General features: G+C 38.0%; 1 protein-coding gene across 1 annotated transcript in view; it reads right to left on the reverse strand.

Annotated features, from left to right (window-relative positions):
- The window catches only part of STAB2 (stabilin 2), a 123,716-nt gene that overhangs the window by 1,358 nt on the left and 98,002 nt on the right, over positions 1-24,356 (reverse strand). The window contains exons 56-68 of the mRNA XM_058189719.1: positions 23,339-23,488; positions 22,153-22,257; positions 11,387-11,494; positions 10,392-10,585; positions 9,640-9,781; positions 8,449-8,582; positions 7,473-7,638; positions 6,972-7,078; positions 5,671-5,790; positions 4,955-5,110; positions 2,506-2,616; positions 1,448-1,576; positions 80-196 (exon numbers count right to left, since the gene is read on the reverse strand). Coding sequence (XP_058045702.1) covers positions 80-196; positions 1,448-1,576; positions 2,506-2,616; positions 4,955-5,110; positions 5,671-5,790; positions 6,972-7,078; positions 7,473-7,638; positions 8,449-8,582; positions 9,640-9,781; positions 10,392-10,585; positions 11,387-11,494; positions 22,153-22,257; positions 23,339-23,488 — 1,739 coding nt within the window. The remainder of the gene's footprint in view (positions 1-79; positions 197-1,447; positions 1,577-2,505; positions 2,617-4,954; positions 5,111-5,670; positions 5,791-6,971; positions 7,079-7,472; positions 7,639-8,448; positions 8,583-9,639; positions 9,782-10,391; positions 10,586-11,386; positions 11,495-22,152; positions 22,258-23,338; positions 23,489-24,356) is intronic.

Genomic DNA, 24,356 nt, shown 5'->3' on the forward strand with positions numbered 1-24,356 from the left:
GTAGAAGCCACAATATTTTGCTTTATAATCCAAATTTTGGCTTCTGACATAATCCTACCCCATCAGAATAAAAACTTACCAAAAATGGATCATAAGGAGGATCTGGTGGAGGAGCTGATGAGCTTTCATAATTGGGATTAGAGATGTTGGTTGATGGTGCTTTGTCCAGTGTAGTTACATCAATATCATCTTTTTCCTATGTGACATTTTTAAAAGAATAGATTATGTTCAGATTCATTACAAAGAAAGCCACTTTGGTGTACTACTTAAAGGCATTGGGGTAGGAGATTGAGAGACCATGAATTCTAATCCTGACTTTGACTTAAATCAGATGGGTGATTTATTCACTCTTGTCATAGAAAGAAGGCAATGGGAAGCCATTTCCAAAAAAGGCCAACCGGTTGCCAGAAGTCAAGATAACCTGAGGACATCAAAAAGCAAACAAACAGGGTTTCTTATAGAACTGTTGGCTGTATTTATAAATTATTTAAGTACTAGGGTTTGATTATCAGGAATGCACTAAATCAGTGGTTCCCAACCTGTGGTCCCCGAACCAATGGAGGGCCACAAAGGCTTGAAGAAATGTTATGATTTAAATCTTGAATTAAGTCTTGATGGTCTGTGCCATGGTCCTTGGCCACAAAAGGTATTTAAAGGGGGTCCATGGTGAAGAAAAGGTTGAGAATCATTGCATTAAACTAAGCCTCATGTGCTTCTAAGCCTCATATATCTCTAGCTTGAGCAGGGGGTTGGACTAGATGAACTACAAGGTCCTTTCCAACTCTGTTATTATTCTTTTATTCTGGTGTTAAGACCCAGAAGTAGCATCCTCAATAGAGCAGAGCAAACTCAACAGGAGTTATGGCAATTTTTTTCTCCTTTCCTGCATGCTCTATTCAGTGAAGCTGAAATAATAAATCTGTTCTTTGTATGAAAGGAACAGCTTTGTCACATATTTCTTGTTTATTATTTCCTTGCATGATCAAAGTTGCCCAATAATATATATATGGGTTTTCTATCAAAGCAACCTGGTTTACCCAAATATGGATAAACCTTTTGCTTTTTAGCCCCAATCCAGGAGCCCTCAAGCAGTTGCTTTCATGACAAACTATTTTGTGTTAAATTTATATTACTGACAAAGAAATAAAGGAAGACTAGTATAGATCTATTTCAAGCTATTTAGTTCTCATCAGCTAGCCATACGAATCCCAGAAGGGTATGGCTAGCTGATGAGAACTAAATAGCTTGAAATAGATCTATACTAGTCTTTCAGCTCCAATCCAGGAGCACTCAAGTAGTTGCATTCATGACAAACCGTATTATATATCAAATTTATTTCTTTATCAGCAAAATATAAATTTGGTACACACACACACACACACACACACACACACACACACGTACTGTGTCTATTCTAAAAGTCCGTTTATATTATGCTTTTTCTTACCCTGAAAAGCTGGAATTGAATGGTTCTATTCTTAAATCTGAAGTATGAATATCCAACGAAAGCAATGATTCCGATGACCAGAATGATTGCAAAGAATATTCCTGTACCAGCTCCAGGATGTAGAGAAGCCTTGAATTGAGACAAAGAAGGCAAATGGATAATAGGTAGGAAGTATAATTAAATATTTCACAAATTCTAGAGGGAAAGTCATGTTACTATGCGTTAAGATACACAACAGAACATAGCATTTTAAAATTGATCCAATGTATCGCGGCACAGAATTTAGTACGTTAACTCAGGATGAAAGAAAATGTCATTTTTAAAGCCATGAAGCAGACCAGGTTTTCTTTATGCATGCCATTTTGCTACAAAGGTCTCCATGTGAGCTATGGTAAAAACATGCATATAGGAAATGTGTACTTCATTGCCTAATTTAACTATATGTCTATATTAGAGAAAACAGAAACAAGAAGAAAACAATATTTTGTAAATAAATCAACAACTTGTTCACCACACTTTGATAGCTCAAACAAATGTTTCTAATGAAGGAGGTTCAAAAAGAGGAGACAGTTGTTCTACTTGTGTTGTTTTCCAAGTACTTTCATGATTGTCCTGAAGATGGGTTCTTCATTTCTTTAAACTCAAGATGATGTAAGTTCCCCAAGAGTTCTTCCATGGCAAGATGCATATCTATATGTCCCCAAGGCACATAACCCATAGCTCCGGAAATGCATATTCCCTCTCCTACACAAAAAGTGTTGAGTAATCTTCAGAAGATGAAGTAATATTAACATGACAGAAGAGGAAAGTTATAGTGTGTGATGGGAAAACACATTGCTACTTTAAGTTCAATTTTGAATTAAAATCAAATGTTGCTATTTTGATTCTGAGTTAAGGCCGAAAAATGCCAATTAAACAAAGGATGACCAAGTGCCCCAATATAGTTTTTCCTTCTTGACATACTCCATCAAGCCTGCTTCCAAAAGAAATATTCATTCACCATTTTTTTGGAAGCCACTCCATTCAAAAAAATACATTTCTATATGCAAAGCACTTACATAGCTTGCAGGAGGTGCCTTTAGTGATGCTTCAATAACATGGATGACCCCATTGGAGGCAATAATGTCCCACTCACGGATAGCTTTACCATTTACATACTTGGTAGTCATCTAAAAAAAATATATAACTTGAGTCACAACATGATGAACATATTATATGATCTTACTAAGATACTCCCTGTAACACAACTGATGTTTACTTTACAGTGCGTAGCTCTTTGGTATATAATCTGCTTTGTATATGTATACTACAGTGGTACAAACAAACCAAGTGGTGTTATTAGCTAGTTTTAGAAAATACATTTTTTCCAAAAGGAGTCCCCAATCTACCGGTTTCCCCCGATTCAGGTGAACCGGTAGCAGCAGCGGCAGGAGGCTCCATCCACCTGCCCGGACGTCATATATGCTCTGCGCATGCACAGCAGCTTCTGCACATGTGCAGAAGTGGTGTGCGCACAAGCAAACCAGTAGCAAAGGTAAGTGAAACCCACCCCTGGTATACTACTACTGCCTACAAAACGTACCTTTTTTGTGCTGCTGGACATTAGCCCAAAAAAGATTCAGTTCTTCCTTGGCTGAAGTAGCAGAAATAGCTGGCCAAGGAGGAATCTTGTACAAAGAAATTTGCTATTGCTACTCATTCAGTTTAGAAAGAAAGTTACATCACTAGTTGGGCAAATGCCATTTCCCCCCATGTTATTTAATCCAGATAAATAATACATAGTGGTTGTTATACTACCTTTTAAAGTGAAAAAGGCTACATTACTGAACTATACACATAGATTATACATTAAAAAATACATACAGCAGGGGTGTCAAACTTGTGTCGTCACAGCAGCATCATGTGATGTAGCGTGACTTTCCCCTTTGCTAAACCAGGTGTGGGCGTGGCCAGCGCATGATGCATCCAGCCCGTGGGCTGTGAGTTTGATACCCTGACATACAGTATTTAAAATAAGATAGTTGTGGATAAACCCTGTGGAAAGTGTAATTCTTTGCTCCTTTTTTCTTGTTTTCTTAATCAATGAAAAGAATGTAGAAAGACATTTACAGTAGTGGTCAAAATTGTGGAAACCTTTTGGGAAAAGTGTATTTTTGAGGTTTGATGGCTAATAACACCACTTTTTTTGGAGTTTCAAGATAATTATATTCCACTGCTGGAATGGCCTGGGAATAACCCAAACCTTAACCTAATTGAAAATCTACGGAGCGACTAAAGAAATTTGTTAGGCAGAAGCGACCCAGCAATAAAACCTAATTAATAGAAGCAATTGTTCAATCTTGGTTTCACATTACAACAGCTGTAGAACTAAAAGACTTGGTTCACTCCCTGGGAAGACGTTGTAAGGCTGTAATTCATGCTAAAGGTTACCCTACTAGGTATTAACTGACATAATTTTTATATATCTCATTTTTTCTATGGTGATAATTTTTGTATAAACTGTTTTTTCTATATGTTTCACTTTTCTTCTTTATACTGTAACTGCTATTCTAATAGCAAATTCTTCATGAAAGTTATCGCATTACATTCTTGATTAAATTATTTTTCCATTGATAAATATATAATTTTATGGTACTACTCCAAAACAAACACCAAGTGGTGTTATTAGCTAGTTTTAGAAAATACATTTTTTCCAAAGGATTCCCCAATTTTGGCCACTACTATATATGTAAAATCATAGAGAAGGAAGTCCAGGAGAACCCAGGCTACTAGCTTAATTTAAAGAAAAATATTAGGGCTGCCACGGATGTCCGGTGATAATAGAAAATGAGCAGGTTCGAAATAAAAAGAATGATCATGGAAGATAGAACAGGACAAGGGATGAAGCAAGGGAATGAGATTGTGCAGATTTTGGGATGTTCCAGGTTCTGTGAATCTGAAGTTCCATGGAGTGCTCTAATCCAGGGGTCTCCAACCTTGGTCCCTTTAAGACTTGTGGACCTTTAAGACTTGTGGACTTCAACTCCCAGAGTTCCTCAGCCAGCTTTGCTGGCTGAGGGATTCTGGGAGTTGAAGTCCACAAGTCTTAAAGGGACCAAGGTTGGAGACTCCTTCTCTAATCTTTCTACATTTGGGATCTGCATCATGAGTACAGGTCCTCCACTTACAACAGTTTGTTTATATTTGAATGGCATTGAAAAAAGTGAATTATGATCATTTTTCACATTTATGACCATTGCAGCATCTGGCTGGGGTATTCTGGGAACCACACACATTTTAAAGTTGTGAACTTTCAAAAACACTTTGTTATATGCTGGCCTATGACTGTAATAAAGATTTGAAAGGTTATTTCTCCCCCTGAAGACATTCATTCATGTCCAATTCATATCAGAATTCCTCAGTTTCTCCTTTTTGTTCCTTTGGAAGAAAAAAAAAATCAATGCAATACAGGCAACTCACATCAAGCTGTATCCTTATGAGCAGCATATTGATGAACAAATCATCTACCTTTTTAGTGAGTGAAATCTGCTCCTGGTTTTCTTCTTGGTGCGTAATTAACAGGCTTTCCCCTATTCTGCTTTGGAGAGTTGTTCCATTGACCATATCTTCATAATATGTGCTGTTCTTGGTTAGATGATATTCAATGTCTCTTCCAGAGAGTGTCTTAAAGCAGCAAAAAAAATAACAGTGTCTTCAATCAAAATGGCGGCATTTCACAGCTGGTATCTTTTCCCTCCATTTTTTAATTCAAGGTGGATAACTTTGCATCTAAAAATTAATAGCTTTATTCCATAAATTGTATGGGAGTACCTTTTCTACTCTGTCTAAAACAAGTACAAGTAGTTGCTGTTGTAAGAGCTCAATTTCAATTAAAAGAATTTAGACAAAGTGAAATCAGGTGGAGCAAGGAGCCTGTTGGATGTTAGAAGAGATACCAGCCAATACATAAGGGGTATCATGACTGGGGATAAGACTGTATCTTATTAGTATTTTTACAAACTAAAAACTCTAATAATCTCATCTGAAATTTGCTTCATTACCTCCATGTTCCATCCATGTTAGTGAGAAGCAGGCAAAATTTTAGGATATCTGGTTTAATTTCATAAATTGATGACATAAGCCTTAGGAACAATGAGAATTCAAAAGCAGCAGAAAAACTTTCCACAATCGTCCTATTTAAGCTTCTGGAGTTGGCAAGGAAAACAATATTTTTTTTCATTTACCTCATTCTTCCTCAAGCCATCATTGTTTGGTACAAACAAGGTTGCTTTAATGGAGAGATTTGTGAGGTATTTCATGAACTCTTGGCCTTTCCTTGAGGTATTTGAATAAGTGAAAATCTTCTGTGAAGATAGCAAATTGTGATAGTAAATCATTATGACATATGTTCTGCTATGATAAGAGTCTTGCAAAATAATTAACTTGCTGAGAGAAGAAAAGAATGCATGATAAATAAATAATGCTTCTGAGATATTTTCTGAAACCCTCATATTTTTCTTGTATGCAAGGATCCAAAATGTATTTCTTAATGACACATATTTAAACAAATGAGTTGAATCAGGCTTGGCTTTTTCCTTTAGAAATGGACAACTCTGCTTTTTGCTGAAAAGTAGTGGTGGGATTCAGCCAGTTCGGGTGAACTGGTTGTTAAATTTCTGGCTGGCCCTCCCCTCCGTGCCCCTTCCGGGAGTCCCCATGTGCCTCGTTTTGGCTCCCAGGTAAGTGCAGGGAAGCCTACTAGGCCCAAAATGGGGCTTGGGGTGTGTGTGCCCCCTCGTGCCCTGTTTTTGCTCACAGGGGGGTGCAGGAGGGCAAGTGCTGCCTTTCACACACCCCTGGCCATGCTCATCATGGCCACGCCCACGCAGCCGACCATTAGGGCAGAGAACTGGTTGTTAAATTATTTGAATCCCACCACAGCTGAAAGGACAATGGGAAAGGTTAAATCACTTTCTTCTAGTAGAGTAGAGTAAGACCACTGAAAGAAGGCATGTAGTATGTACTTTCAGATTGAAGCTTTCACAGATAACTATTTTATGCTGTTATACTATTGTAGGAGAGGCCAGAAAGTCTTGTCTGGGCGTCCTTTTCTCCTCCTCCTCTTCCTCCTCCTCCTCCTCTTTGGAATTCAACCAGCAGTCTTGTCAGCCCAGAGACAGAGCAGATCAAGAAATAACCCCATGGAAAACTACAGGCTTATTTTATTTAGATTGGCTATAGCAACATAATCTTGTAAGATTGATTGTGTTCTCTACAAGTCTCAAGCAGAGTTACTGGGAAGTAAGAAGCATCAGCAAGCCTTCCAAAAAGGGAGTCCTGGCTGGCTTCTTGTTGCTATTGGTAGAATAAAATGAGCAGAGACTGTGCAGCCCAGTGGATTTCAGGCTTGCAGAAAACGTAGAAGGCATTTATAAGGAACAAAACAGGAAAAGTCTTTTAAACAAATAACTGATTCAAATCATAAATGATTCAGATTTGTTCCTTTGCTTTCTAGGGGAGAAAAAGCTTTGCTTTTATTACTCACTGAGCGAAAGTTTGCAAATGTTGGGAAAGTAAAGAGGACTTGAAGCAAGTTTCCACTGCATGTAAATCCATCTCCCACATAACCAGTCTTACAAGTGCAATTGACATCTATAAAACAACAAAGAGAGTTTAGATAGGAAACTGAAATAGTTCAAGGACTTGAATATCTATTAGGAATGGGGGTGGGGAGGGCTTTTCCCTAAGACTTACCAGCTCCCAGGCCTACAAATAATTAATTTTCCTGCAATCTTAATTATATAATTATATACCAGGACCTATGCCTATTAAAATGTTTACATATTGTTTCTCATTTTAAAAATTGCTTATAACTGTGATATGCTTAAATACAATGTAAATATGTAAATATAATGCAAATCTGCCTGAGACTGCTACAATTATAAAAGTGTCCCAGGTCTATAAAGACTTTAATTCAGACCTCGATGGGTTGAGCCTAGAGCCAAGATGGCAGATTCTGAGAACTCAAACATTCTTCTATTTTTACCTTTGACTCTGTAACAGAAAACATCCCAGGTTTCAGTCATGTTGACTCTGATGCCATAATCAATAATGCCAACAACTCCTCCACCACATTTTGGGGCAGAGAAAGCTGTTGGATATGCGACTCTTCCATTAGCCAGCCAACCAGCAGCACACAGATGATATTTGGCCTGTTGTTAACATGTAAGGAATATAATCATGAAACAAAAGAAAATGGATAACTAGCCTAAGCTAAAACTATGGAGCTTATCCAACATAATAAATGCTGAAAGACAAACTGCTTTCACTGGGAGACAAAATGAATATAGCAGTTCCTACTGCATGAACCCGCACATGATGGTTACATTAGTGAGAATGCTACTGACCACAGACTTCTGTGATATTTATAGAATCCTAGAGGCATTCTTTGAAGCTTCAACATGATCAATGAGTCACAGCAACAATATGAAGAACAGATTGACTCATTTTCCAAATAGAACTTGGAATTCTATCCCAACTCTGGATGGCAGACTGGCTGTTACACACTGGCAGTCTGGATTTTTCCACAAAACTAGCTGCAAATGGCTCATATTTACAGAAGAACTTTTGCAACCTGGATGTCTATGGAGTTTCTCAAACATCCAGGTCATGATCATCCAAAACATGGTGTTCAAAAAGCAATGAATTTCTTGGGTTTTTTCTCCTTCAAATCATTTTGTTTCTCATCCAATATCTATGGAGATTCTCAATCATCCAGGTCACGGTTGTTCCAAAGGAGCTTTTTCAAGATACAACCGGACTTTCTGTTTTTTAATTTAAGACATTTTGCTTCTCATCCAAGAAGTTTCTTCAGAGCTGATGAAGCTTCTTGGATGAGAAGCAAAACATCTTCAAAGAAAAACCAGAAAGTCTAATTGCCTCTTGAAAAAGCCCTTGTGGGACATTCTCATCCAATACCATGCATATTTTCCCACTTGGTTAGGATAAATAAGCATTCTTACCTTCTGAGCATATAAGAGCTGAGTGTAGGTAGCTACGGTAGCACTTTCATCTTCACAAGTCTTATTTGCGTCAGCAAAAGTCAATTTATATTGCCCCTTTGCAGAGCGTATGTGAAAAACACCAACTGTAGCATCTGCAAAAAAGAAAGATGCAAAAATATTTATGGGTTTCCAGACATTGTGGTTTATAAAAAAACATCAGATATAAATGGTGGTGTATTGTAAAGACAAGAAAGTGAAGTATTTCCTTTGCACAATTTCATATTTCATACCAGCTTCGGTATATCCTGACAATATAATTATATAAAATGTTGACTCTCTTTGATATGCAGATAAAACAGTAATTCATTAGTCTTGATACACTAGGGACTGATGCACACTGTTCTGTCTCCGTCCTCACTCTGGAGTAACGAGCTGGCCTACAGCCAGTGGGTTCACGGCTCCTATCAGTCCTGGCCGAGAAAATGTAGCTGCCTGCCAAAAAGTTCAAACAGATTAAGACTTCAGCTCACTTCGACACGGTTCAGCTAATTTGCTTCCTGTGGAACTGAGAGCAGTCCCAAAGCTCCTTATATATCCTATGGATTCCCTTTGATGATGCCGCCTCTCTAATCTTCTGAAGTGCGGGTCGATTCAGGCTTGTTTAGTATGATTATCAGTTGCGTCTGAGGGCATAGCCTGAGGAAGGGAGGAATCAGAGGATGTCAGCCTCATTACGTCCTCCGACTGGCCTGGTTCTGGCTCCTGGAGCCAGGCCAAAGGAATCGGTGCTTCTGAGGTAAGCCTTACCGGCCCTTCCCCCTCACTCGGAGTCACTTTCGGGCATGGGGCCAGGTTCGGGGGCTGGAGCCACAATACACACACGGTGCGTATTTAGACATGGTTGTATCAAATTCATATGACTTCATGTTGTAACAAGGTGCAGATTCTACACCTGAATGTTATATTTTTGTTTTGAATATTTTTGGTAATATGCATATGCATGCATGGAATTATCATGAATTATGCCGGAGTAGACCTGAGTTGTCAAAGTCACCATTGTGTATTGTTCAAAAAATACCTATAAAGATTGACTGTTGTTGAGTTATTTCATATTAGAACCACCACTTTACTGTCAAGAATTCTCAGATTCGGCATCATTAAGAAGCATACACAAGTTGCTTTCAGATATTTCTAAATTAGAAGACTGACCCTGGAAATGGAGGTCGGTACATTTAGCATCTGCATGGCACTGTCCATTGTTCTGTAAACACCGGTCTATTGGCAGTTGACTTACTTCACAATCAATTCCATCCCCAATGTAGTTTTCTTTACATTCACATTTACGCTTATCCTGAAAGGAAATTTTAGTATAACTGAGTATATCAACAGACTTACAGATTTTGTGTTACAAGTCACTAGAGCTGACTTTGGACTTCTATTTAAAAACAAAACCTACATTTCAAATACCCAAGGTAATGTAAAGTCTTGCAAAGCTTAAAAACAGTATTTCTTTCAAGAGTAAGTCTGTTATTCTGTTATAACAGTTCAAGAATAGGCAACCTGATGTCCTTCAGATGTCTTGGCTTTGGTGTCCTGTTTATATTAGAGACCTTGTGCCAAAATCAAGGGTAAACCTACTTGGATCATTCTGTATGACTCTCTAAAACAGGGGTCTCCAACCTTGGCAACTTTAAGACTTGTGGACTTCAACTTCCAGAGTTCCTCAGCCAGCAAAGCTGGCTGAGGAATTCTGGGAGTTGAAGTCCACAAGTCTTAAAGTTGCCAAGGTTGGAGACCCCTGCTCTAAAAGGTGATTAACTGGATGGCTGTCTACAATGAACTTATTTTTCCCTAGGGAACTGTTGCATATTAGCTAACTTCATCTGCAGGCATCTATGCATGCTTCTTTATATAAACAGGGAAACTAATTCTACAGCAATGTTTGAATACATAATACTTACTGGCCCTGTCATTGTACAGAGAGCATGTTCATGACATCCCCCATTGAATCCATCAGTACAAGGATTGATAGCCATGCAGGTATATCCATCTCCCTGGTATCCTTTCTGACATGTACAGTTGACTTTCACATCAGTTTGTACACATTTTGCATTCTTGTGACATCCACCGTTGCTTTTTTTACAAAGCTTCTCAGCTGTGGAGTGCAAAAAGGCACAGATCAATCTCGATAATAAAGGGAGATTTATGTCAGAGGGCCCTTGGAACCTTGTGACAAAAGTTTTGGGTCATTTCATAAATTTATAAATAAACTTGACATAATTTAGCAAGCAAAGAAAACCCACAAACTCCTTCCAAAAATCAGGGGGGAAAAAGATACTACCCATCAAATGATTATCCACCCCTGGTCTGCACATTTTCCATCCGGTAGAGAAAGCAAGTATGTCAATCAAAATAGAAGATAACAGTAATAACAAAAGATAAAAATAGTTATGTAACTTTCAACATTACATAGTTCACTTAAGAATAACTTCAAAGCACCAGTTTCTAGTCCACTATTTTGTTTGAAGATATTTAGCCCCGATGATCAAAATTGCTAGTTCTGACAAAATATTGTTCCATTATAATAGATGATTGGAGTAACGAACAGTTTTCACCTCAACATCTATTTTCGGTAAGAATCCACATGTGGCATCCGGTCTGCGGTTTACCCTTTATAATCCAGCTGTTCAAGTAAACACAGTTTCTCTTCCTTCATAAAGCTTATATATTCTTGCTTGAAAGCTCACCCAGAACTCACTAAAACACTTCTTTGTGGACTATATACAATTACTTTCATATTCCAGAACGTTACATGGAAGGATGGGGAAAGAGTGATGGGGAACAGGAGTTTATGAAGAAAGATTTCCACAGGAATGATAAAGATAAATGAAAAAAATGCATTTGTCAAGTTTGAGGAACAGCTGATATTTATTTTGTGCTTAGGATAAATTTTTACCTGTACATGTAAGTCCATCCCCAGTATAATAAGGCTTACACTGGCAAGTACCATCATCACTACATACTGCATTGACAGAACAGCTGGGTGAGCATACTGGGGTTGAAGCTGTGAAGGAAAATTAAAAACCATAATTTAAATTCATGTTCTCAGAATCTCAAGTCTAACTGCAAAGAGTAAAAGAGTGAAATAAATATTTTCAAAGATAAAAAGAATGGGCAGCCTTATGGCATCCATGCCTCCTGGCTAAATCAGATTCAGATATATCAAATGCAACTGCATGAGTTTGCTTTACTTATTGCTGTTTTGTCTCTGCTTTATACATTGTGATGGATAGTTGTAGTTAATCATAAAAAGAAGGATTTTTTGCTTCAAATGTAGGTCTATCAGATCTAGCTGTAAAACCTTAAAAACAACAAATAACTGTGAAGGGAGAGATAAAACTCTTTTTACTGCTATCTAGAGTTTATTTGGATTTTTCAGCACAGAGAAGTCCTTTTCAAGTGTATTACCGTATATACTCGAGTATAAGCCGAGTTTTTCAGCACGTTTTTTGTGCTGAAAAACGTCCCCTCGGCTTATACTCGAGTCTACGTCTTCGGGAACCCCGCACAGGAGGGGGTACCGAACGGACTCCCATGGGAGGGACGGGGAGCGGGCCCGCCGAGGTCTCGCGGGATTTGTCGCCCCCAGGCCGGCCCCCATTCCCGTGTCTGGTGGGCGGACTGCGCAAACTTGGCGGACTGTGCATTGGCGCGGGGAAGCCCTGGTGGTGCAGTGAGAGGGCTGGGCAGGGGAGCCGCCAGCCTTCTCGGCTGAGGAGGAGGTTTCCCGACCGCGAGCTCGCCGCCGCGAGAGCCACCCCAAAGGCCAGAAGAAAAGGTCATTCCATCGGAGTAATGGAGCGAAGGCTCCTTCCTCTCCCGCCTTACCCATGCTGTGGGGGCCCGGCTGGGCTGCAACCCCGCCGCCGCTCCTTCCTCAGCCTCCCGGGGCTCGCGCTCTAGCAGCCGCCAAGCTCAGGCCGGACTCGGCAGCTCCCCATCAGCACTCGCACGGCACGGCGCGATTCGGGCAGGAGGAGTCGGGCTCGCTCTGTGGAAGGAGCCTTCGCTCCATTACTCCGATGGAATGACCTTTTCTTCTGGCCTTTGGGGTGGCTCTCGCGGCGGCGAGTTCGCGCGGTCGGGGAAACCCTCCCTCCCTCAGCCGAGAAGGACTGCACCGCCAGGGCTTCCCCGCGCCAATGCATAGCCTGGCGGGAGTTACTGCAGCTCACCCGGCTCCCGCCCCAACTGGTGGTGTTGGGGCAGCCGCTCCGCTTTCTAGCAAAAAGGTCGCTCGCCCAAAACTCCTCGCCTTCTCCTGGGAAGGGCTGGATGGCTAGCCGGGAAGGGTTGAATAAGCAAGCCAACCTCCCTCCCTCCCTCCTCTCCCCCGCAAGCGAAAGAGCGTTTTCCCGTTGGAAGAGAGAGAGAGAGAGAAAGGAGGGGCCGTTCCTCCCCTTCTTTCATTCTTTCTTCTCCCTCCGTGCTTCAGAAGCTGGGCGTGTGTGTGCGCGCCCTAGTCCCTTTCTCTTCATGGCGCTGGAAGAGAGAGAGAGAGAAAGGAGGGCCGTTCCTCCCTTCTTTCATTCTTTCTTCTCCTCCGTGCTTCACCGTACTGGGCGACCTGGAGCAGCTGCTCTTCAGCCAGATGCTCGGTGAGTCAGCCCGTCCCCTTCCTTCCCGTGGGGTCTGCCTTGCTGGTGAAGGTTATTGGGGCTTTTGAGCAAGGGAGGAGGAACGCGAGCACCGCCTTTCGCGCTGGCATTCCGGGATTTCCCTTTGTTTAGAGCTGGGAATCCTCCTTCCCCCTTTTGCACTCCCTCCCTCCCTCCCTCTCTCTCTCTCTCTCTCTCACACACACACACACACACACACACACAGACTTCTAAAGTCGATTGGCACAATGCTAAGCAAACACAGCAGTGGGTCAAGGGTGAAGGGCTAGGAACCTGGCAGGTGAAAGGTTGAGCGACATGAAAGGCAAAGACCACAATTGTTTTAAGAAAGAAGCTTTAGCAGGGAGGGGGGGATGGGAGGGTGTTTTAAGTTTTGGCAAACAGCCAGGCCAACTGTATTGGAGAAGGTCACACAACTGGCCTTAACATTTTAGCTGCTGTCTTTTTCCTCACACTTGGGTTTAATGATATTAGAGATCCTTATTGCCCTGCCAAAAAAAAAAGAGCCACCCCAACGTCTATGAAAATTAACCTTCTCTGCCAAGAGACACTGTGCAGGGTATTTTCACTATTGGTGTGCATACAGGCTTAGATTTGTGCTGGGTTCTTAGTGCTTAGAGCACTGACCTTCAGAGGCACCCTGGTCCCTTGGAAGCTAAAGGAGGACTCATTTTCATGCTTGCAGTTGTATTGTCAATTTCTGTGAGACAATGTTGTTGAAGTAACTCACTCACTCATTCATTCATTCATTCATTCCTTGTGTGTCCAATCACACTTAGCCAATAAAATTCTATTCTATTCTATTCTATTCATTCATTCATTCATTTTATTTTGTCAAATACATATTAAATAATTATATAAATATAAGCATGAATTGAATACATAAAAGGAATACAACTAAAGGGAACATTAGGACAGGGACGGTAGGCACGTTGGTGCTCTTATGCACGCCTTACAGACCTCTTAGGAATGGGGTGAGGTCAATACTAGATAGTCTTTGGTTAAGGCTTTGGGGATTTTGGGAAGAGACCAGAGTCAGGTAGCACATTCCAGGCATTAACAACTCTGTTACTGAAGTCACATTTTCTGCAATCTAGATTGGAGAGGTTCACTTTTAAGTTTGAATCTATTGTGTTCTCGTGTATTGTTGTGGTTGAAGCTGAAGTAGTCATTGATAGGAAGTACATTGTAGCAGATAATTTTATGAGCTATGCTCAGGTCATACCAAAGGCGGCGTAGTTCTAAATTTTCTAAAGCTGGGAATCCTCCTTCCCCCTTTTGCACTTTTATTGTTTTTCGTTCAAATAAATATTCATGTTATTTTACTTGGCTCTATCTTTATTTTTTACATTGACCAGTAGCTGCCTCATTTCCCACCCTCGGCTTATACTCGAGTCAATAGTTTTTCCCAGTTTTTGTGGTAAAATTAGGTGCCTCGGCTTATATTCGGATCAGCTTATACTCGAGTATATACGGTAATTAAGTCCAAGTGTTTATTTCTTGGTATGAGGCATCCATCTTACAACTGTTGTTTCTATTGGACATAAGTAGACAATGATTACTCTGATAGCACCCTACCTTCAAAACTTACTCAGCAAAGCACAGAACTGTCTGTCAAGATAATATATTATGTAGGAAACAAAGGTGTAAAAAGGATTTGTGAGATAACATGAGAATCATGAATCACAGCAGGTTGCTCAACGTGTAAGTTGTTTAAAATCAATTTAAACAACTTACATTTAAAATCAGTTCATACTAGATTTGGTTGTTATGACATATAAACATAACAAATGAGTATTATTTGTATAGTAGACTATCAAGACTGTAGCAGCCATTTACAACCAAAAATTGAGCTTCTCAGATTTTTCTTTAACCAGTTTTATTGAAAAGATAGGGATACTTGTGATACATAAATCTGAGTAACTGAATATAGTAACCTTACTACCCAATTTATTTTTAAGATTTTTAGGGAAGAGCATTCTTTTTTTTTTTTTTTTTTCAGGAAAGCAATATTGTTTTTTTTTTTTATTCAAAAAGTTTTACAAAAATTTTTTTCCCCCTCCTCCCCTCCCTTCGCAACCCCTCCCCCGACTTCCGGAACGAGCACAAGGTATAGTTAAAAGTAAAACAAACATATGCTAAAAGTTTTCGTCCCAACTTAATTATACCCCTACAATCATCAATTCCTAACTTCCCCAAAAGCTATCAAAATAATACATCATAATCATTCAAAACAGTCTGATAACTCTTAGTCTGATATCTACGTTGAATATAGTCAATCCATTTTTCCATTCCTTTAAGTATCTTTCTTGCGTATTGTCTTTCAAAAGGCTGATATCTTCGCCATCTCAGCCAAATTGGCAACTTTCAATATCCATTCTTGTATTGTTGGTACTTCTTTTTCCTTCCAATATTGTCCTATTAGTAATCTTGCTGCAGTTATTAGATTTAAAATCAATTTAGTCTCAATTACTGTACAATCCGTAATAATTCCCAACAAGAAAAATTGCGGCAGGAACTTTATCTTCTTTTCAGAACATTTTGTAAAATCCACCAAATTTTTATCCAAAAGGCCTTTATGTCCTTACAAGTCCACCAAATGTGAAAATATGTAGCGTCATCACAATTACATCTCCAACATTTTGCTTGCATTTCTGGATACATACACGATAATTTTTAGGATCTAGATGCCATCTATAAAACATTTTATAAAAATTTTCCTCAGATTCTGTGCCTGCGTGAATTTAACATTTCTAACCCAAATTTTTCCCACGTTTCCAATAATATTGGCTCCTGAAAATTTTGTGCCCACTTTATCATACAGTCCTTTACCAAGTCCCTTTCAGAATCTATTTCAAGTAACACATTATACAATCTCTTTATATGCTCCTGAGACTGATTTCTAATTTGCTTTACCAAATTTCCCTCGTTCTGCTCTATACCAAATTTTTGATCTCCCTTCCATCTAGCATGTAATTGCTCATATTGAAACCAAGTATAATTTTTCCCTTCCTCTCTTAATACTTGCAGAGATTTTAACTGCAAATTACCTCTTTCAGTATACAAAAGATCTTTATATGTAATCATTTCCTGCTTCTGTTCTATGTTTATATTTTCTACTGTATGTCTAGGACATGCCCATATAGGAACCTTATAATTTAGTTTATAAGAGTATATTTTCCAAACACGCAGAAGGGCATTTCTTAGCACATGATTTTTAAAGGCCTTATCCACTTTTTTGTCATAAATTAAATATGCATGCCATCCATATAACAAATCATAACCTTCTATATTCAAAATTCTGTCCTCTGTTAAATTAAACCAATCACTTATTGCAGAGAGAGCAGCTGCTTCATAATATAATTTAAAATTAGGCATTTTAAACCTCCCTTTCCGAGAATCTTGAATTATTTTCATTTTAACCCTAGCTTTTTTACCTTCCCATATAAATTTGTTAATTCCCTTCTGCCATTCCTCAAGATTCTTATCTTTCTTAATTATTGGTATCATCTGAAAGAGGAATAAAAATCTAGGTAAAACATTCATTTTAATAGCAGCAATTCTCCCCAGCAAAGATAATTGCAATTTTTTCCAAACAATCAACTCCTTCTGAACTTTTTGCCATAAAACCTCATAGTTATTCTTATACAATTTCACATTTGATGACGTAATATAAACCCCTAAATACTTAACCTTCTTTACAATTTCAAATCCTGTTACTTCCTCTAGTTTTTCTTTCTGTTGTCTGGCCATATTTTTATTATCACTTTTGTCTTTTTCTGATTTACCTTAAACCCTGAGACATTCCCATATTGATCAATTATTTCCAACAAAGATTTACTAGAATTTATAGGGTTTGTTAAAGTAATCACCAAATCATCTGCAAAAGCTCTTAACTTATATTCATACTGTCTAACTCTAATTCCCTCTATCTCCTTTACTTCTCGTATTTTATCCAATAATGGTTCTAGAGTTAAAATAAACAATAATGGTGATAAAGGACATCCCTGTCTTGTTCCTTTCGCAATCTTAAAAGGTTCTGTTAAGCTACCATTGATTATAATCTGTGCTGTTTGCTCTCCATAAATTGCCCTAATTATTCTTAAAAAACCATCTCCAAATTGCATCTTTTCTATTAATTTAAATAAAAAATCCCAATGCAATCGATCAAAAGCTTTCTCTGCATCGAGAAAAATAAATGCTGCTGGAATAAAATTTTTCTTTTCTAAGTACTCCAGTAAATTAACAATCTGCCTAACATTATTCCTCATCTGTCTCCCTTTTATAAATCCAGATTGATCATTATGAATTCTTCGCTGCAGAATCAACATTAATCTATTAGCTATTATTTTAACAAAATCTTATAATCATTATTTAAAAGTGAGATTGGCCTATAATTCCCAGGTTTAGAACAATCCTGTTCCTCTTTGGTATCAATGAAATAAAAGAGGTTCTCCATGAGGGGGGAATTCCCCCTCCTAGTTGTATCTGATTAAATAATTCCTTAAGTGGACCTAACATCTCATCCTGTAAATTCCTATAATAACTAACTGTAAGCCCATCCGTACCAGGAGTTTTCCCATTTTAATTGTTTAATTACCAAAATAATTTCTTCCGAGGTTATAGGCGATTCAATTCATCCGCTTGTTCTAAAGTTAAATTTTTAACCTTATATTCCTTCAAATACTTATCAATATCCCTATTCGATATATTATCTTTAAGATATAAATTTGTATAATATTCTAAAAAAGCTTTTTTAATTTTATCCTGTTGATATCTCTCTTTACCTTTGTATTCTATTTTTCTATAGTACGTTGTTTTGTCTTTTCCTTAAAGTGTATGCTAACCACCTACCAGGTCTATTTGCGTTACAAAAGTATTATGTTTGGCATATTGTATATTTGTTGCCACCTGATCAGCCATTATCATATTAAATTGATTCTGTAGTAACTTTATTGCATCTTTAAGTTTTTGATCATGTGGGTTATGTATTAATAATTGTTGTTTCTTATAAATCTCCTCTTCTAAATACCTCGCTGTCTTTGTTGCTTATTTCTCTGTCTATTATTAAGATATATTAATACACCTCTCATAAAAGCTTTACTGCAGTCCCAAACCATTTCTATCGATGTTTCATTATTCAAATTATAATCAAAAAATTCTTTCATCTGCTTTTTACATTGATTTACATTATCCTGATATCTAAACAAATTTTCATTTAATCTCCAAGTTCTTCTACCCTCTTTTCCATATTGCAATTCCATCCAAACAGGACTATGATCAGACAAACATCTTGGAAATATCTTAGTTTTCTTCACCCTAAAAAGCAAATCATTAGAAATTAAAATAAAATCAATACGTGAGAAGGATTGATGCCTATCAGAGAAAAAAGTATAGTCTCTTTCCTCCAGATTCCGCAGTCTCCATACATCTCTTAACTCAAAATCTTCTATCATATCAAAAAAGGATTTAGGCAGCTTTGCATGTGCAGGTATCTTCTTGGAAGAAGTTCTCTTGTCCTTTCGTGTATCTATTACTCCATTCCAATCTCCCAATATAATACACGATTTATAATCCCATAGATCAACTTATCATATAACATTCTATAAATTTTTCTTGTTGCTGGTTGGGTGCATATATACCAAGCAAGAGAGTCCTTTTTGTTTCTATTGTAAGTTCAATAGCAATATATCTTCCATAAATATCTGCCTCTATTAACTTGGCTGGTATATCTTTTCTCAAATAAACCACTATGCCATGTTTTTCTCCAAAGCTGAAGCAACAAAATGTTTACCTAACTTTGAGTTTATTAGGTACTTTTGATCTGATAATTTAATATGCTTTCTTGTAAGCAAATAACATCATTTTAAATTGTTTCAAATAATGAAATATTTTCTTCTCTTCTGAGCTGAGTTCAAACCATTGACATTCCAAGTCAAGATTTTATTTGCCATTACTGGGCTGCTGAAGCCTTTGGGCAATCAACTGAAGATCGTCCTCCGTATCTTCGGCCGTGCTCCTCCCACCGCTTCTGTAGCAGAGTCCTGAACTTTACTTTGAGTTTGTTGCTCCTTTTCTTTACGCTTAAGGGCTCCCTCGTCAGTCTTTGTTCTTGTGGTTGTTCCTCTGATGGTAACATCACTGGAATCACCTCAGCTTCCACACCCATTTGAGTCTCTTGAATTCTTTTTCTATTATTTCTATTTCAAATTTCAGCACTGTAGAAAGAAAATCTTTGGCCTTAAGCACTGTGTCAATACGATATCTTCTTCCTGATAATACACTGTCAAGCCAACTGGAACCTCCCATCTAAATTGAATCTGGTATTTCTTAAGTTCTTGTGTAAAAATGTAAAGTCTTTTCTATCCCTTAACATCTTGGGAGGATCTCTTTCAAAACCTTCAACTCCTGTTCCCTATTTTCAAGTTTTTCTGAAAAACAACTTGCAAAATTTGATTCCTCACTGTTCTTTTCAAAAAATAAACCACAATGTCTCTAGGAAGTTTCTTTTGCCTAGCAATCCAAGAATTAACTCTATAAATTTTGTCAATTTGATAAGCAACCTCTTGTGGATCAAGTTCAATAAATTCAGCCAGAGCTTCTGATAAAATTTTTTTTAAATCTTCCCCTTTGTCTTCATTCAAACCTCTAATTCTCAGAGCTCCTTCCATCATTCTATACTGCATCACCACCACTTGATCTTCATTTTATCCAATTTGATTTGCATTCCCCATTCTATTTTCTATTTGTTGATTTGACTGAACAATTTCTTGCACCTCCTCCTCCACCACCTCCAGTCTTTTGCCAAACCTTGAAAAGCCATTAAGATATCTTCTCTTATTTTTTTATTATTCTCTTTTATTTCTTCTCTTATTTTCTCATTATTATCCATAATCTCCTTAAACCTTTCTTCAGACACTTTCCCTTGCTCTTTAATCAGATCTTCTAAAGCTGGTTCAGAACCCCTTCTGCCCCCAGTCTTAGGTGGTTTAGTAGCGATTTCACACAGAAAAAGCACAAAATATAAGTCTAGAAACTTCTCTTCTCCCCTTTAAGTATAGGAGAGCTCAGTTCACTTCATTAAAATCCACACATAACATTTCTTATCTTCTTAGTTGCACAGACTGTTTAAAATTCCATTCGTCATTTTCACTCCCGTTCAGGCGCCATCTTAGAGTCAATTAGAACAAAGGAAAAAAAAATTCTCTTTTTTAGAAAGTAGAAGTCAGGAAATCAAAAATACTTGCAATCCAATAATCGTCCGCTTGCACTCATTCCGTCTGCTTAAAGAGATCCATAAAGATAAGACAATTAGCAGAGATGGACACCTTCTTCTTTTCCTGCTTTTGCAGACACGCACTGAAGTCGGAGATGGCAGAAATATTTATGGGACCCATCGACCCTTCGAAGCTCTGCTTAATTAAAACAAAGCCTCTGGGGAGGTCTACCAACATTCCTGCGCTCTTATCTTTCCTCTTTCATCCAGAGAAAAAGATTAAAGCCGGCTTTTCCTGGCTTTTACGATGTTCAGTGCGGAGCCCCTTTAATTAGGGCTCAGCGAAGAGGTGGAGCCACCCGGAAGCCAAGAGCATTCTTGACCATCTCAGTGATCTCCAGCTAATGCACTGGGAAGGTTGACTACTTTTCCTGATGAAGGAAGAATATGCAGATAATCTACACTTTTGACAATACACATACTTTCTCAGATTTTGATAAGCCAGTTGCATACAGCTTTTGTATTTGTTATGTTGCTACTTTTGTTTTTCATTTGGTCAAAGCATCAATGTTGTAGTATAGATACTCCATAAATACTCCATACTCTCACAATACTAGACAACACAGTATCAACAGTAGAAACCATCACATTTCTAGGTTCTACCATATCGCAAGATCTAAAATGGACAACTAACATTAAAAACATCATCAAAAAAGAACAGCAAAGAATGTTCTTTCTGTGCCAACTCGGAAAGCTCAAACTGCCCAAGGAGCTGCTGATCCAGTTCTACAGAGGCATTATTGAGTCTGTCATTTGCACCTCTATAACTGTCTGGTTTGGTTCTGCAACCCAACAAAACAGACACAGACTTCAGAGGATAATTAGAACTGCAGAAAAAAATAATTGCTACCAACCTGCCTTCCATTGAGGACCTGTATACTGCACGAATCAAGAAGAGGGCCGTGAAAATATTTACAGATCCCTCACATTTCAACTCTTACCCTCAAAACGATACTATAGAGGATTGCACACCAGAACAACTAGACTCAAGAACAGTTTTTTCCCGAATGCCATCACTCTGCTAAACAAATAATTCCCTCAACACTGTCAAACTATTTACTAAATCTGCACTATTAATCTTCTCATCATTCCCATCACCAATCTCCTTTCACTTATGACTATATGACTGTAACTTTGTTGCTGGTAATCCTTATGATTTATATTGATATTGATTGTTTCCTGATTGCTTATTTGTAGCCTATGACTATCATTAAGTGTTGTATCATTAAGTGTTAAATTTGTACTCTATGACCATCATTAAGTGTTGTAAGTATTGTACCTTGATGAAGGTATCTTTTCTTTTACGTACACTGACAGCATATGCACCAAGACAAATTCCTTGTGTGTCCAATCACACTTGGTCAATAAAAATTCTATTCTATTCTATTCTATTCTATTCTATTCTATTCTATTCTATTCTGTTCTATAAATCATCCATTTCCAATCTATTAAATTGGGAAATGCAACTTACAGAATTATATTCTCTTGAGGATATCAAATTGGGAAAGGCTGCCCTGTTGTTGTTTAAATCTCTCAATCTACCTATCCATCCATCTTCCTTAGGAAGCAATAGGAATTAATTTTTAATGAATTATCTCATAGTACAATATCAATAAAAATATGATGATAATATTGTTTTCTTTAAGTTCTACACAAGAAATCAATATAGGAAAATAATTTAGTCATTTGACCAGTCTAAAAGACAAAAGCAAAATGAAATGTTCTCTACAACCAACAGATTTACATGATCAAATATTGTAGTCAGACCTAATTCCGTTTCACAGAGCCGTCCAGTCCATCCAGTTTCACAGAAACAATGTCCTGATCCAGAAATCCCTTCATCACACTGTCCATGTGCTGTACAATCGCATGCTATGGATAGAACATTATTAGATTATTAGGACAATGATCCATATGGACGACTTAATTCATAAGTTGGCCTTCTGCCTTAGGATCATTAGTTAGTCTTAAAAAAGGCAATTATCCCAATAAGTAGAAAATCAACAATGATCTAGAACAGGGGTGTCAAACTTGCGGCCCATGGGCCGAATGCATCACGCGCTGGCCCGGCCCCACCCAGTTTAGTGAAAGGGGGGAAAGTTCTGATACATCACTTGACAACGCCATGACACCACGAGCTTGACACCCCTGATCTAGAATATGGCTTTGTATCGTCCATTTATAATAGCTGTCTGTATTGCAGATTTCCTAGTGCTGCTGAGATGAATATATGAGGCTCCCTTGTCCTGAATTTTAGGTCTTATTACTGTCTACTGGTTCACATGAAGGCTGTCCTAGAACTCTAGAAAATAGAAAATACACTCTAGAAAACAGAGTGCAGTGTACAGATTTGAAGGGAAAAATATGATTCAGAGACAGATAACCCACAGCCTTTGATTCCAAGGTTGTGGGTTATCTGTCTCTACATTTATCTTTTTCCAAAACTGCATGGGAACAATTTAGATAATCTTTGCGACAGAAATTCCTGTGAGCAGGTCAGAAATTTAAAATACAGAGAAAATTGCTTATACATAAAGCATGTTATAGTTTTTTTTGTAGATTTTGGGGAGAAAACCCCCAAATAGACGAGGAACAAGTGATAACAATAGAGCGATTTCAGCTCCTAAAAGCTATCTAGACATTTCATTATTATTTTTTAAATGTTCGTTTTATCTTCCACGGGATCCAAGATATGTAGGTTTAAAAGCAATTTCCCACCCAGGCACAGACCAGATTTAGTTCAGTAGCATTCCTGCATTATTCATTTCAGATATGCTATGGATCATGGTTCCTGTTTGGATTAGAAGAACTGAAGTGAGCTCTCGCAAATTTAATTCAAATTCATTTGAATTAAATCAAATTCATTTGATCCAATGAATCATGCAAGTCCTCCTTCTCTGGTTCAATGTTACAGTATATTTGTTATTTAACTGTAAGTCAACAGGTAACCTACTTCTGCATTCCAAGCCATATCTTCCTGGCATACAGAGCTCACATGAAGTCCCATTGAAGCCAGCATTACAAACACATTCTCCTGTACCAGCATAACCTTCATCACAATATCCATGGTTATTGCAAGGAGCTTCTGGGCCTCCTGGGCAAGCTGAATAGGAGTAAAAGGCAATGAATCAATCCTTACACATATAGATTTAGAAAACATTATCCCATCTATGCCCTCTAATAATACATTGGGTTTTAACTGTCGTAATTACTTAGTCCATGCTGACTGGCAAGTCTATAGGCTGAAGTCCAAAATATCTGGAGACCACTAAATTGGTGAAAGCTTAGTCAGTTACGATTTCTAGTTCCACAGGAAGAGTCTCCATTTTCAGACCCAGAATATCTCATTCATCTCCCTTAGCAAAAGAACAAACTATTTTCAATCTTCATCAGGAAAATATAGAGAAACTAAAAATTGCATCAGTCTATTTTTCAGACATTAAACATCTCAAAAGAGTATATCGAGAACTGAGGATCAGATACAGGCACAGGAATTTGCAATAATGGGACTGTCCTGCAATAAAATAGGGCAGTGTGGTACTATATTCATATTAATTGTTCTAACCATCTATCTTATCTTCGAGGATGTTCCATTTTAATTCTTATCTCTTTACCCTTTTTTGTCACTTTAGTATTCTATTAGCATTCCAAGAATGCTCAATCTTTCAACTTTTCTGCTTTTTTTGGTACTTTTAAAAATCTCTTTTGCACTTCTATAAGTTGGAGGCTACTATTGATCCTGCAGATATTTTCCTCATGGCAATGGGAGATGTCATTTTGGGCACAAGGAATTTACATTCAGAATAAGTTTGGTATTTCTTTGTGAGCACACCAACATTCTGAAATTATTTTAGAGAGTTCAATGAAGATATAATACAGGGCAGAGCTTCAGTCCAGTCTGCAAAAAGCAGATAAGATGCCCACTGGAATCAATATACATTTCCTTTATAACAACATTCTTTCTTGACCTT

Source organism: Ahaetulla prasina, chromosome 7 (genome assembly GCF_028640845.1).
Source record: "Ahaetulla prasina isolate Xishuangbanna chromosome 7, ASM2864084v1, whole genome shotgun sequence".
In the NCBI taxonomy this organism is placed as follows: domain Eukaryota; kingdom Metazoa; phylum Chordata; class Lepidosauria; order Squamata; family Colubridae; genus Ahaetulla; species Ahaetulla prasina.